The sequence below is a fragment of the Equus caballus genome, chromosome 8 (assembly GCF_041296265.1).
Source record: "Equus caballus isolate H_3958 breed thoroughbred chromosome 8, TB-T2T, whole genome shotgun sequence".
In the NCBI taxonomy this organism is placed as follows: domain Eukaryota; kingdom Metazoa; phylum Chordata; class Mammalia; order Perissodactyla; family Equidae; genus Equus; species Equus caballus.
The window spans coordinates 74,229,531-74,246,102 of NC_091691.1; the positions used below are offsets into that span (position 1 = coordinate 74,229,531).

The following is a 16,572-nucleotide window of genomic DNA, read 5'->3' on the forward strand; positions in this document are numbered from 1 at the left end:
ACTTTAAAAAATTAATACTTGCTCATTTAAAACATCCCTTACATTTGTATACAAGACCCACTCTCAAGATTATACTTATTCTTTATAGAAAGCAGGCTTCAGAGAATTAAGCAACTTTGCCGCAAACACACAATGGTCAACCTGAGACTAAGCCCAGATTTTCTGAATCCTTATCCAATGCTTTACCACTGCACATTCAGTTCATGCAAATACTGCATAGTGCCCTATGATAATACCAACAAGTTATAGCAAAAATTCAGAAATGAGTGCTCAAGAGAACAATAATCAAAGAAACTAATATTGTTATGGTCCAAAGATTAACACAAAAATATTCTTCTTTATGTCCAGCTCTGCAATTACGTTGGTGATCAAACCAAAAATTCCCTACTACAAAGGTATGTCTCAAACTCTCCATCCACAGAACAAGAATATTATCCTTTATTTCTATGAAATAGCAACATTAAAAGTTGATGTTCAGAAATTAACTGGAATCTCCTGCCTTTCTATTATTTCAGTTATATAAGTAGTTCTAAAATGAAAATGCCTTGTTGCATTAATCACTAGTTCACAACTGCTGATGTTGAGACTAAGAATCAGCAGAAAGCCAGGTTCAGCAACCTGCAGGTATAGAGGAAATAATATAATTCTAAGGACATATTTTCATACAAGATGCCCATATGTTATCTGAAGTATCAGCTGTTTATGTAAAGGCCGGAACAGATTATTTCTTATCACAACCTGAGTACATTTAACCATTTTTCCTAAAACAGGATAATGCTTTCTCTCTTCCTCTTCATAAATACATAACATCACTAAAGTTTCCAGTTTCTTAAACTACTACTTAAACAAACATATAAACACCATTGTGATTAAACCATTACCTTCAGAAATATTGTAATTATACTTATTTCCTTTCCAGGAAAATAAAGAGATGACATTCAGAAAACTAAGCTTACAGCTTTCAACCTTAAGAATCTCCACACCTTTAACCCAAAATGAAAATTACCACTTTTCAGAGATTACCACCAGAAAACTGAACAAGTTGGAGCTAGCAGCCTAAGAAAAAACAAAATAAATCAACTCCTAGCAGGATCACTTTCCTGCTACCCAGAGGAGAGAATCTTTACCTTTCCAATTTCTGATGCCCAAGAAATGGAAATCTGGTTTGGCACAGCTGAAGATAACCTAACCAAAGAAGTAATATTCAAAGGGCGTCCCGGGCGCTTCTGTTCAATCCCATTTTTAGGTGGTGGTGCGTAGCCCTATAACCATAAGAAAAGCAATAATTTTAAATTCTCTGTAGGGGATTAAATATTTCTCCAAGATCTCGCCTAATTTCAGTTACACTAAGTTACTTTTATTTTATCCTGGAAGTCACATAATCCTCATCTTAAGGTCACCAATACAAAAGAGGAAAATGACCTTTTCAAAAAGTTAGAAAATACACGTTCAGAAAAGTACGAAAGAAATAAATCCATGTTTCATCATTAAAATTAAAGATGCTGACACCCTGTCATATTGGTTATGAGTCATCTTCCTTTTTATAGGAAATCAGGCTTTACAGATAAAGCTGCACCTCTTTGTACTGATTCATCTTAGGAGCTCCCATTCAACATGCATTCAAATACCAGTGGTGGGAAGTGGGAGGACAAACTTTGGGAATTAAAAAAAAGAACAAATTAATGAATTTCAACAGGATTATTAAAAACTTGTGAGTAATAAAAATGCTCTCCACTGCCTTCTGTGTAGAACAGAGACTGTCATCTTTAAAGATATTATGTTACGTCATGTTAACATCTTTAAAGCTGTCATGTTATATTAACAAACAGGAATAATCAATATTTCAATTGGCATTAAATTACCTTGATGACTATAATAATACCACTATTTATGCTGTATTTCACTTTTTGCCTACTCATCAAGTATTTGCTTTAAAAATAGCAAACGTACTCATTTTTGATTCACAGTACTTCCAATTCTCAATTACCACACTGTTCAGTTTGTGATTTTCAAAACAAAAATAATACATTTTCTAGAAAATTAAACTTTCTTAGCTGCAAAAACATCTATATATTGAAAAGGAGATACCATATTTCACTGAATCTAAGATGCCATTGATATAATTTAACTACATACCACTGAAAAGAAAAAAACACTTAAATAAACGATACAACCTAGTGGATCGTTACTTATTTCTGCATACATAGCAAGGAAATGTAAGCAAAATGAATCGGCTAACATATTCCTTTGGAATATTCAGGAGAATCTCCTGAATCACTTTTCACTTAATCATCAATGTATATTCTCCATATGATACTCTCCTATATGCCACCAAGAGCTCTGGAGATGAAAGTATTTCTTAAAATTGTATTCTATTCCACATTAATCAGATTTCCTTACAAGTCACTGATACCCTTAACTGCATGTGTTGATGTTGATACGCTGTGGATCTAATGAGAATTTATTGATCAAAGGTTTTCCAACAACAGCCAGGATTTCAATGTTCTTAAATCATCTGTTGACTGAAAAACTGAGGAAGCACAGCTAACCAGCCATGCCATGGGAATACTATCAAGGTTGTACAAGCATAGGCAATGACAATACATCATAGCTGCCATCTGGTCATCAGCAACTGTAAGACACATCCGGGTTTTAGAAATGCTAAAATATGTACCTTGTTTCGAAACAACGAAATACAGTATTGGTGGTATTACACAGCAGAGGTAAAGAACATATTCTGTCTATCACAACTAGGGAACATTCTCCACTGCCTTGTAAGAGGTTGGAATAGTAATTTAAAGTGGGAATCCACATGATAATTTGTCATCTACAACTTGCAACAAAGCTTTGAAAATCATTAAAAACAGTTTGACCAGGGGAGAAGACACTTAAGTAACTTCCATTATTATAGAGAAAAGGGAAATGAGTGGAGGAGAGAATGTGTATGGAGGAGGGTTATGTTCAAGTGAAATAAAAACAAGCAAAAAAACTCATTAAAAGAGTCCTCCTATAAAGACTCTAGGAACGTGTTTAATGAGAAACAAGCACAAGGAATATCAAAACCAACATCTGAGTAATTTTGAATGAAATGTTTTTTGCCTGTTTTGTTTTGTCTGTTTGGAGCCTGGAAGATAATTCTGTCTTCTGGTATGTCCACTGGGAGGTTAACCAGATAAAAACAATGGCACAGCCAGAGTCTGCCAAAATGATAAAAATAACTCATGAACTAGATAAATGGGAACTCTGTAAACTGGCATTTGAGATGCCAAGCAACAATGTTTTAAGATAGTTTGACATAGAAAGAGAGCAAAAGGAGGGGGAGCAACAACAGTGAGTGTAAGAATATAAGCAACTCAAAATCAAGTATGGTATGAGTCCTAATCTCCAAAAGTATTTTAAATCTATTTTCTACCCTACTTGGCTAGTTTGGTTTCATTGGTAATTCTGAGTTATGTTAACTTGAATTCTCCTTCTGACCATCAGCATCACCTCCACTCAATCATCAATTACCTGGTTATTAAGAATAAGATATAAGTGGAATTTCACAAAATTAAAATGCTTAGCCTACACATATTTCTAACAATTTCCTATATCTAATGCAAAAATAAAGTTCATTTGACAAAGGACCTCTGGAGCAAATCTAAAATCTTTGTGAATAAAGGCTGTTGGAGTGCACCAGCCTTAACTTAACATTTTAATAAAAACTATACTCTAAGAACCTTTTGTTATATGCTATGATGACATTCTATCCTACTTGTAATTGTGACAAAAGTTGACGCTGTTGTTCCTTTAACATTTCCCAAATTTACTAATTACCACTACTACTTGAATATTACCAATATAGATCTACTTTTTATACTTTATATTATGAAAATTTTCAAATATACACAAAAATAGAGAGAACAATAAATACCTACCAACCAGCTTCAATAATTATCAAAAAGTTGCTAATCTTGCTTCATTTGCCTCCGGCCCTACCCTCAGCCTACCCAAAATACACACCCCACTCACATACACGTTTACTTTTACCCTTAGTTTTTAAATGCAAATTGGAGACACGCCATTTGACCCACACATACTTTTTATATGCATCTTTAATAAGACCTTTGTTTAAAAAAACAGTATCACAAGAGGTGACATCAGCAACATCGTGGAGTGAGCTGTTCCATTTGTCTTTCCCGCTTCGAACTACAACTAAAGGGACATTCATTGATCAGCAGAGGATACCCACACAGCACATCAGGGGGCCTGAGAGACCTGCACAGCTCTATGTTAGAAAGCGGATGGACTACCACCGGGGAGGTGGTGGAGATAAGTGACTACTCTCTGGCCCCCCGGCAGCACCGTAGATGTGTGAGAATGCTCTCCAGGCTGGAGCACCGACAGCACCACTGTGGCCCCAAGGGTAGGAACGTGCCTTGGCACAACTGCAGGAACAGGTGACAGCAGCCCTAAGCCCCAGAGTGATTGCTTTCTCATCTAGTGGGAGAACCCACAATACCACCGCAGTCCCCAAGGAGTGGCCCAAGCTCAGACCCAGGGAGGAGGCCCCACTCACCAAGCACAATGGCTGGTGCAGCCTAGGAGGAGACAGCAGTGGATCTGCACACCAGAACAAACAACTTCCCAGCTGCCACGAACGCCCATAGTACTGTGGCAGCCCTGAAGGTGGGAGCACGTTTAGGCAGGACTGTGGGAACAAGGAGCAGCAGCCAAGAGACCCCACTTGATCGCTTTCACACACAGTGGGAGAGCCCACAGTACCATCGCGGTCCCAGAGAGTAGCTCTGGGTCAGACCCAGTGGGGAGGCCTGCCCACCAAGCACAACACCTGGTGCAACCTAGAAGGAGATGGCAGTGGTTCTGTGGGCCCAGGCAAATGAGTTACCAGCTGTCACAAATACCCATAGTACTGCTGAAGCCCTGAAGGGACAAGCGTGTCTCTCTGGGACTGTGGGAGAAGGCAGTGGCAGCCTGAGCCCCCGTGTGATCACTTTCCCATTCAGTGAAAGAGCCTACAGGGACACTGCAGTACCAAGGAGTGGCTCAGGCTCAGAGAGGCACAGGTAACAGGGATCGAGGTGGGCTCAGAATACACAGCTCCTGCCCCTGACACTCCCAGTGGCAGCAAGTGGAATCTGTGCCCAGATACTATCACTATGTGAAGGCACAGATCCACCCATCAAATAGTATAAAGAAATATATTAATACTCCAGAAGAAAACATTCCAACAACTAGAAATCAATCCTGAAGGCACAGAAATCTACAATCTAAAGGACAGAGAAATCAGGGGCCAGCCCCGGGGGCTCAGCAGTTAAGTGTGCACGTTCCACTTCGTTGGCTCAGGGTTTGCTGGTTCGAATCCCAGGTGTGGACATGGCACTGCTTGGCAAGCCATGCTGTGGTAGGTGTCCACATATAAAGTAGAGGAAGATGGGCATGGATATTAGCTCAGGGCCAGTCTTCCTCAGCAAAAAGAGGATCGGCAGTGGATGTTAGCTCAGGGCTAATCATCCTCAAAAAAATAATAAAATAAAGGACAGAGAAATCAAAATAGCTATCACAACAAAGCTCAACAAGTTCAGAGAACTTAGTTCAATGAAATCATGAACAAAATTAATGAAGAGGGAATTCTTTAAAACAGAGATTGAAACTACAAGAAAAATCAATCAAATGTTGGAGATGAAAAACACAGTGAATGAAATAAAGAAAAATCTAGAGTCCTTAAATAAGAGAGCTGATATTACGGAGGACAGAATTAGCAATTTAGAGGACAGGACTATAGAAATGCTTCAGATGGAGGAAGAGACAGAACTAAGACTAAAAAGAAATGAAGAAATATCCGACTCAATTAGGAAATGCAACATATGGATTATAGGTATTCCAGAGCGAGAAGAGAGGAAGAAAGGAGAAGAGAGCTTGTTCAAAGAAATAATACCTGAGAACTTCCCAAACCTGGGGAAGGAGTCAGAATTACAGGTAGAAGTAGATTACAGAACTCCTAATTACATCAATGTAAAAAGACTCTTTCCAAGGCATATATTAGTAAAACTGAAAAAAGTCAATGAGAAAAAAATATTAAGGGCAGTGGGCAGAAGAAAATAACCTACAAAGGAATCCTATTCAGGCTTTTGGCGGATTTCTCAACAGAAACCTTACAGGACAGGAGAGAGTGGAATGATATATTCAAAATTCTGAAAGTCAAACTCTTTCAGCCAACAATACTCTATCCAGCAAAAATATCCTTCAGATATGATGGAGAAATAAAAACTTTCCCAGATAAAGAAAAGATGAGAGAGTTCATCACCACAAAACCCCCCTACAAGAAATGATCAAGAAGGACCTCATAACTGAAAAAAAACAAAGAAAGGGTATACAAAGCCTTGGGCAAGGAGATAAAGAGGGAGACAAAAACAGAAACTGCAACTCACTATCAGAACAGATTAGCAAACACTTAATTATAACATTAAATAAAGGGAAGAAAAACATCAATAAATATAACCACTTCATTTTAACCACAAACTCACAAAACCAAACAGAATAAGTTGTGATAACATTAACTTAGACAGGAAAGAGGAAACGGATGGAACCTGCTTAGGCTAAGGAAATAAGAGTCTGTCAGAAAATGGACTATTTCATCTACAAGATCTTTTATACAAACCTCACAGTAACCTCTAAACAAAAAATCAGAACAGAGGCACAAATGATAAATACTGAGAAAATATCATAGACAGCCACCAAACTGAACTGGCAGTCCAAAATACACAGGATGAGAAACAAGTGAAATATAGAACAACCAGAAAACAACTGATAAAATGGCAGCATTAAGCCATTGTATATCAATAATCATTCTAAAAATAAATGGACTGAATTCTCCAATCAAAAGACACAGAGTGGCTAGATGGATCAAAAAAAAGACCCAATATGATGCCTCCAGGAAACACATCTCAGCTCTAAAGACAAACGCAGGCTTAGAGTGAAGGGAGTGAAAATGATAATCCAAGCTAATGGCAAACAAAAGAAAGCAGATGCTGCCATACTTATATCAGACAAAGCAAACTTCAAGATAAAACAGGCAATGAGAGACAAAGAGGGGCAGTATATAATGATAAAAGGGACACTCCACCAAGAGGACATAAGACTTATAAATATATATGCACCCAACACAGGAGAAACAAAGTACATAAATCAACTATTAATCGACCCAAAAGGAGATATTAACAGCAACACAATAATAGTAGGGGACCTTAACACTCCACTTTCATCAATGGATAGATCAACCATACAGAAAGTCAACACAGAATAGCAGAACTAAGTGAAAAATTATACCAGACTTAATAGACATATAAAGAACACTCCATCCAAAATCAGCAAAATACACATTCTTCTCAAGTGCACATGGAAAATTCTCAAAGATAGACTATATGCTGGGAAAGAAGGCAAGCCTCATAAATTTAAGACGACTGAAATCATACCAAGCCTCTTTTCCGACCATAACGCTATGAAACTAGAAATCAATTACAAGAAAAAAGCTGGGGAAGTGACAAATGTGGAGACTAAACAACATGCTATTAAACAACCAATGGATCATTCAAGAAATTAAAGGAGAAATCAAAAAAACATCTGGAGACAAACAAAAATGAAAATACAACATATCAACTCATATGGGATACAGCAAAAGCAGTCCATAGAGGGAAATTCATAGCAATTCAAGCCCACCTTAACAAACAAGAAAAATCTCAAATACACAACCTTAAACTACACCTAACAGAAGTAGAAAAAGAAGAAAAAACAAAGCCCAAAGTCAGCAGGAGGAGGGAAATAAAATAGAGCAGAAATAAATGAAACTGAAACCAAAACAACAGTAGAAAGGATCAATGAAACTAAGCTGGTTCTTTGAGAAGATAAACAAAATTGACAAACCTTTAAGCAGACTCACTATGAAACAAAAGAGAAGATTCAAATAAGTAAAATTAGAAATGAAAGAGGAGAAACTGCAATAGATACCAAAGAAACACAAAAGATTGATTATAATAGAACAGCATGAAAAACTATATGTCAACAAACTGGACAGTCTAGAAGAAACGGATAAATTCTTAAACTTACACAACCTTCCAAAACTGAACCAAAAAGAAACAGAGAATTTGAATAGACGAATCACAAATAAAGAGATTGAAACAGAAATTGAAAACCTCCCCAAAAATAAAAGTCCAGGACCAGATGGCTTCTCTGGAGAATTACACCAAACATTCAAAGAAGACTTAGTACCTACCCTTCTCAAACTATTCCTAAAATTGAAGAAGACAGAACACTTCCTAACGCATTTTACAAAGCCAACACCACCCTGATCCCAAAGCCAGACAAGGACAACACAAAGAAGGAAAATCAGAGGCAAATATTGCTGATGAACATAGATGCAGAAATCCTCAAAATACTGCAAACCGAACAGCAATACATCAAGAGGATCACACGCCATGAACAAGTAGATTTATACCAGGGATGCAGAGATGGCTGAACATCCCTGCAGGGTTGTTAATATGATACACCACACTAACAAAATGAAGAATAAAAACCATATGATCATCTCAATAGACACTGAGAAAGCATTTGACAAGATCCAACACCCATTTACGACAAAAACTCTCAATAAAATGGGTACAGAAGGAAAGTACCTCAACATAAAAAAGCCATATATGACAGACCCACAGCCAACATCATACTCAATGGGGAAAAGCTGAAAGCCATCCCTCTGAGAACCAGAACAAGAAAAGGATGCACACTCTCACCACTCTTATTCAACATAGTACTGGAGGTGTTGGCCACAGCAATTAGGCAAGACAGAAAAACAAATGGTATCCAAATTGGCAAGGAAGAAGTAAAATTCTGTTTGCAGACAACATGATTTTATATATAAAAAACCCTAAAGAATCTACTGGGAAACTATTAGAAATAATCATCAACTACAGCAAAGTTGCAGGATACAAAATCAACTTAAAAAATCAGTTGCATTTCTACACTCTAATAATGCACTAACCAAAAGAGAACTCAAGAATACAATCTCATTTACCATCACAACAAACGAATACAATGTCTAGGAATAAATTTAAAAAAGGAGGTGAAAGACCTATACAATGAAAACTGTAAGATATTATTGAAAGAAATCAATGATGACATAAAGAAATGGAAAGATATTCCATGCACATGGATTGGAAGGATAAACATAGTTAAAATGTCTATACTACCTAAAGCAATGTACAGATTCAATGCAATGCCAATCAGAATCCCAACGACATTCTTCACAGAAACAGAACAAAGAATCCTAAAATTCATATGGGGCAACAAAGACCCCAAATAGCTAAAGCAATCCTGAGAAAAAAGAACAAAGCTGGAGGCATCATAATCCCTGACTTCAAAATATACTACAAAGCTACAGTAATCAAAACAGCACGGTACTGGTACAAAAACAGACACACAGATCAATGGAACAGAATTGAAAGCTCGGAAATAAACCCATACATCTACTGACAGCCAATTTCTGACAAAGGAGCTAAGAACATACAATGGAGAAATGAAAGTCTCTTCAATAAACAGTGTTGGGAAAAATGGACAGTCACATGTGAAAGAATGAAAGTAGACCATTATCTTTTGCCACACACAAAATTTAACTCAAAATGGATTAAAGACTGGAAGGTAAGACATGAAACTATAAAACTCCTAGAAGAAAATACAGGCAGTACACTCTCTGACACTGGTCTTTGAAAGATCTTTTCAAATACCATGTCTACTCAGGGAAGGTAAACAAAAGAAATAATAAACAAGTGGGACTTCATCAGACTAAAGAGCTTCTGCAAGGCAAAGGATACCAGGAACAAAACAAAAAGACAACCCACCCAGTGGGGGAAAATATTTGCAAATCATATATCTGACAAGGGGTTAATCTCCAAAATATATACAACTAATACAACAACAACAAAACAAACAACCCAATCAAAAAATGGGCAGAGGATACGAACAGACATTTTTCCAAAGAAGATATACAGATGGCTAACAGGCAAATGATAAGATGTTCAACATCATTAATCATCAGGGAAATGCAAATCAAAGCTACATTAAAATATCACCTTACACCCATTAGAATGGCTATAATTACCAAGACGAAAAACAACAAATGTTGCAAAAGATGTGGAGAAAAGGGAACCCTTATACACTGCTGGTGGGACTGCAAACTGGTGCAGCCACTATGGAAAACAGTATGGAGATTTCTCAAAAAACTAAAAATAGCAATACCATATGACCCAGCTATTCCACTACTGGGTATTCATCCAAAGAACTTGAAATCAACAATTCAAAGAGACTTATGCACCTCTATATTCACTGCAGCATTATTTACAACAGCCAAGATGTGGAAGCAACCCAAGTGCCCATCAACTGATGAATGGCTACAGAAGATGTGGTGTATATATATATATATATATGTACACAATGGAATACTCCTCAGCCATAAAAAAAGACAAAATTGTCCCATTTGCAACAACATGGATGGACCATGACGGTATTATGTTAAGCGAAATAAGCCAGACAGAGAAAGACAAACACCATATGATTTTACTCATATGTGGAAGATAAACAAACAAATGGACAGAGCCTAGATTAGTGGTTACCAGAGGGGAAGGGGAGGTGGGAGGCAGGCATAAGGGGTAAAGGGGCCCACATATATGGTGACTGACAAATAATCGTGTACAACTGAAATGTCACTTATGAACTATTATGACCTAATAATAAAAGAAAAATAACTAGAAAACAAAACCAAACAAAAAAGTATCACAATCTTACAAAATTAGCCATAATTTTTAAAAAACTAATATCCAGTTTATATTCAAATTTCCTGACTACCTTAAAGATGTCATATATTTTTTTATTACTAAAAATTTCAAATATAAAGAGAAGTACAATAAACTCCCATATACCCATCATCCAGTTCAATATTTTATTTACTCATAAACAGCCTTCACCCACTCTACCCCACCCCATGCCAGATTATTTTAAAGCAAATCCCAGACATATCTTTTTAACTTTTTATTGAGATTATGATAGTTTACAACCTTGTGAAATTTCAGTTGTACATTATTGTCAGTCATGTTGTAGGTGCACCACTTCACCCTTTGTGCCCACCCCCCACCCCGACATACCTTTTTTATCCATATACAGTTTGGTATTTTAAAAATGTCCTTTCACAGTTTGAATCAGAATCCAAAACTACAGCCTGATATTGTCCTTAGTTATGCCTCTGAACTTTTCTTCATTCTATAAACCTGCCCCCACCTCCCACCCCCCCACACACCCTTTTTCTTTTCCAATGCTACTGTTCTGTTGGAGCTACCAGGACTTTTGACCTGAAGAATGACTTCATCTTTTGAATTGGATAGATTGCTTCCTCATAGTATGTTTTGTTGCTCAATCTCCCATATGTTTTAAACTAGTTATTAGTTGTACAGGCTTGACAAGACTCAGGTTCTAATCTTCAAACACAAAAATTTCCTAGGGAACATTACATACTTCCTATTGTACCACATTACGGGACACATAATGTTTGACCCATTTTCAGTGGTATCAAGATTGATCACGGGGCCGGCCCGGTGGCACAGCGGTTAAGTTCACACGTTTCGCTTCTCGGTGGCCTGGGGTTCGCCGGTTCAGATCCTGGGTGTGGACATGGCACTGCTTGGCAAAAAAACATGCTGTGGTAGGCGTCCCACGTATAAAGCAGAGGAAGATGGGCATGGATGTTAGCTCAGGGCCAGTCTTCCTCAGCAAAAAGAGGGGGATTGGCAGTAGTTAGCTCAGGGCTAATCTTCCTCAAAAAAAAAAAAGATTGATCACGAGTTCAGCTGATATCAGCCTGATCCTTTTACCATAAAGTTCCCCATCAAGCTGTGACCTGATGGTTTTAGCATCCACTGATGATGGTTACCGAGATCCATTACAATTATGGATTGCAAAAATTACTTTGGTGTTGATTATTACTACGATGATTACATAGATCCATTACACGATTATGAGCTGAAATGTTTCCATAAAGAAGAACTTGACCACATCAACATTTGGTTACCCTGAAATGAATGATTCTCTCCCTTTATTAATTTTCAAAGTAATGAATTGGTGCAATCTCCAGTAGTTTATTTTAGCATAATTATAAACTCATTTACATATTTGATGATTTTGAGTCCACTGCAGCAGTATTTTTTTAGATGCCAAAATTATCCCATCTTAGGCCAAGGGAGCTCGAGTGTGTGCGCACATGCACACGCCTGTGTCTATGTGTCTAAAAGAAAACCCTGACTTTACTTCAGTCCAGATTTACTCTGAGGCAGTCCACTGCTAAGACTAATACACAGCATCAGGAAACAGAAATCCATGAACTCAGAAACAGTATTTATTAGGATAACAAAGCTAGTACTGGTAAGTCTTCTGGCTGCACCAAGAGGGACTACTTGGAGATTTCCTGCCAGCTGAACTGTAGCACATATCCTCTCTTTAGAATCTTTACAAGAAAATACTCCTCTCTGTCAACCCACTTCCACCACCCACCCCCCACCCTAGAATCTTACAGCTCCAGAGGTTTACAGAAATTTCTCACAATCTGTTTAAAAAGAAAAATAGTTCAGCCTCTCAAATAACTCTCTAAGCAAAGAGGTTCTTTCTTTTTTCCTTTCCTGCCCATAAAAAACATGGAATTTTCTCAGCTGGCTGTCAGTCTGTACATTGGCAGCCCTTGGAGTCAACAAGGGCGGCGGGAGGGGGGAAGGTGGGACAATAGTCTCTGAGGCAGTTTTGCTTGTGTCTGTCCATATATCATTCTGCAAGTCCGGCTATGAGCTGCTTACTATCATCCCCACATCAAGGGACTACGGAAAGTCAAGGCATGAAGGTGTCTTATAAAACTCATCATCTCAATGTGGGTAAAACAGTACATAAACTGTTTTCATCACTATCCAACCCTTAAGAATCCAGAACACGTTGCTATTATCAAAGTAATACCATTCCCATTTAGTTTACTCTTTGTACATGCAGTATAGTGGCCAAGTACCATGGTTCCATATGATTGGATACTGCAATAAGGTCACATACATAGGGACTTGTTCCAGGACATGAATTCGAATATATTCAGAACGCCAATGGGAAATTCCATGACAGTGTCAAGTTTATTCTCCAGGTTCTGTTGAGCCATAAATGAAGATCACGGGCAAGGACCACATGTCAAACTTCTCTGTGACTTGCTGATGCTTCTTAGAATTGGAAACAGTCCCTAAGGATCTCCATGGTGGTAAAGAGCTCAATATATTAACTCCCAGAGGGTCACTGGAGTTTATTCACATGATTCTCATAAACCTGCTTTATGCAGTAAAGGCTCCATATTTCATTACCCCAATCAATAGTAACTGTGGATCAAGTGGTAATTTAAGAAGTTTTCCATCAGTTGCATATAAACTTACGTCAGTTCTTCCATAAGAGTTCACAGCACTGAAGGTAAAAAGCCTCTTTGGAAAGACTGGTATTTGATCTTTGGGATGGCCCTACCAGGGTCAGGCAAGTCCCCCTCTGCCCTCATCATTTTCTGATTTTGAAATCTGTCTTTGCCTTTGTCCTAACGCTCCATTTGTTCACTTCCTTCATAAGTGTCCCTGGGGCCACTGGAGGCCCCTGGCTCCAGAGGTGAGTACCAGACTCAGCAGATAAAGGGTGTTTCACGTAGTAGCTGGTGTGTTCATGAACAGCCTAGTATAAGTACTCAAGGGTTAGCTGGTGCTTTGGGACAGAAACCAGCAGTGACTGTCTGAGTAACAACGTCCCAGAGAATGTGCTCAACCGGAGAATCTCCTCTCTCTTCAAAAGGACTGGAAGAGTGACAAATTCAGAGCTATCCACAGTGGTGCTACAGATCTCATGGACAAAGATATAACATGATACTGACTGGTCCATTCAGAAAATTTTGTGGAAATTGTGTATGTACACATCGGTAATCACCACAGTTACTGCAGCAATACCAGAGAGTTTCGGTAGAGCCTCACACATTGCAGACACAGCCCTCATCACTGGCAGTCACATGACTCTGGCCTAGTATTCAAGATGGGTCTGCAGACAGCAAGAAGATCTTCATAGTTAGATCTTTCTTCAAGGACAGTTAAATAGCACTGAGAGTCAAAGGTCAAAGAAATCTTAGCACATCTGGACAAAGAAAAGTGGGTATAAAAGGCCACGGAAAGTGTGCACAGAGTAATTCCGTAATCTGATTTTCCCAGGTTTCCTTTGCCACACATCTGGCCACCCACTGGTATCGTTCAGCTCCAAGTAAGGCTACTTCTTCCCTTGGTTCAGACCTTTGTGTGATCCATCCAGATAAAAGACAGCTCCTGAGAATCAATTCTTGCTGGTAGCCAAAAATTTAAGAGGCAAAATGTCCCACGTGGGTTTTGAACATCCACAGGGCCATGTAAGCATTCCTCCCAATAATATCTATTCTGTCTCTGCAATTTCCTCTTTCATCCCCAGAGGACTACTCAAATGATTTCAGCCCCACAGACATCTTTCAAAAAGGGTTAGAGAGTGGTGCAGTTTTCTTCAATCCTTACAAAATTCATGAAATAGTTATTTCTCAGGTCTCTAAGTACACAGGCTGTGTAGGAGACAAATGGGACTCCTGAAAACCAAGTCAGAGCTCTGACTACAAGGGTTGACTTTGGCCATGGGTTCTTTTCACTTTGGGGTTCAATTACAACCACATGGCTCTGGTAGAGCCCAGAGTCCTAAACTATGTTGTCTGACTTGCTGCACCGCTCAGAGGTATTGCTCATATACTCATTCCAGAGCCAAGTCTCACGCTCAGCAGGGATACTAAACAGCTTCTCCATCTCCTTTTCAAGAGCCATAACAGTGTCTGCTTTGCTGAAACGGCAACTTAGCATACTGGTGGAATCACTGTTCTCACAGTACTTCAGTTAAATACACCTTCACTTTGTCGTGTCTGACAGGCCATTCTCTACTACTTTTTTTGATTATGACTTTGCTGGCCTTCTACACAACTATACAAATTTAGTGGCTTATTCCAAGCCTAAGCAGAGGCAGATATATAACCCAGTTCAACAATTAAGTGTTACTTTAAGATCTAACAGGATTTGAAGAATCCAGGGCTATCTATCAGGCCAGAAACAGAAACCACACACCAGGTGCTGATGTCCATACAATGCTTCACTGCTTAAACAACAGGTTGTCAATCAAATACCACTGCATCCATCCCCCAGGTGTGTGCATCAAGGCCCTAGCATGGAATCCTTGACCTCCATGTCCAGTCGCTCTCAGCAGTCTCTGCCCTTCACCATTTCATCCATGGCCCAGGCCCTGCTAATTCAGACAACAACCACAACATGCTGCCCTATATATCCAAGTCCTGCTCCTGTGCCATTTGATATGATCCCAAGAGTCTTCCACAGGTTCCCTGCTTTCTGACAGAAGATGTTCCAGGCTCATCTTTTCCATCTCCCCCAGACCTGGAATTAGCCATTTCTCCATGGAATCACAAATCTCTTCAGTGGAAAACAATATTTAATCTGGATGCTAGGACTGCTCATTGGTACTGAGCTGCCACTGTTTCTAAACCTTGTTAGTATTTATACTAAATTTACACGCAAGCCTGGTGAATAAAAAGCAACTTACAGGCAAAGGAAACAGCTTCCCATTTACTTTTATACATAGACTATTGGGATAGTTATCTTCTTGAGGGCAACTCGTCTCTGCCAGGCAAAGTCTGCATTGAAGATGAAAAAAGAAATCATTATTAAACAGTGTACTCAAAAATTGCTTATATATTTGAAAATTCAAGACTATATGCATGTAGTCAGCAAGTAAAAAATTAAGGTAATAGAAAATTTCAAACTTGCCTCAGCTGAACTTGGACTGTGTAATCTCTCCTACCACCTGGCAAAAAATCCCTGTCAGAAAGAGAAAGAAATTAGGTTAAGAAGGCACAATGAGAATTCACAGGGATATTCTCACCAGAAAAAAGCATTATTTGTATTTTTATTCTTACTTCTTTAAAGATGAACACTAGTCTACCAATAGCACAAACCTTAACCAAAACACTGTAATGACGATAACCCTCATTTACTTAATGTTTAGTCATGTCCTTACAGATATTTCAAAGTATTTTTCTTTTTTTTTTTTTTTTGAGGAAGATTAGCCCTGAGCTAACTGCTGCCAATCCTCTTTTCACTGAGGAAGACTGGCCCCAAACTAACATCCATGCCCATCTTCCTCTACTTTATATGTGGGACACCTACCACAGCATGGTGTGCCAAGCGGTGCCATATCTGCACCCGGGATCTGAACTGGCGAACCCCGGGCCACTGAAGCGGAACGTGTGCACTTAACCACTGCGCCACTGGGCCGGCCCTCAAAGCATTTTCAGTACAATATTGGGAACTTTCACGAGACAATATTCATTTCAATGGGTAACAAATTTGTTTCACATGAAAAGAAGCATCTTAGGGTCTAAAAGAGTTTATAATAAATTAATTT

The 16,572-nt window shown here is 38.6% G+C and overlaps 1 protein-coding gene across 41 annotated transcripts in view; it reads right to left on the reverse strand.

Annotated features, from left to right (window-relative positions):
* The window catches only part of PIAS2 (protein inhibitor of activated STAT 2), a 105,527-nt gene that overhangs the window by 40,538 nt on the left and 48,417 nt on the right, over nucleotides 1-16,572 (reverse strand). For all 41 annotated transcript variants that reach the window (XR_011421029.1, XR_011421031.1, XR_011421032.1 and 38 more), the window contains 3 exons: nucleotides 15,936-15,986; nucleotides 15,712-15,802; nucleotides 1,128-1,262 (listed from right to left, as the gene is read on the reverse strand). Coding sequence is in view for 28 of the 41 variants with exons in the window: in XM_023647746.2 (XP_023503514.1) it covers nucleotides 1,128-1,262; nucleotides 15,712-15,802; nucleotides 15,936-15,986 (277 nt within the window). In the remaining 13 variants the exon portion in view is untranslated. The remainder of the gene's footprint in view (nucleotides 1-1,127; nucleotides 1,263-15,711; nucleotides 15,803-15,935; nucleotides 15,987-16,572) is intronic.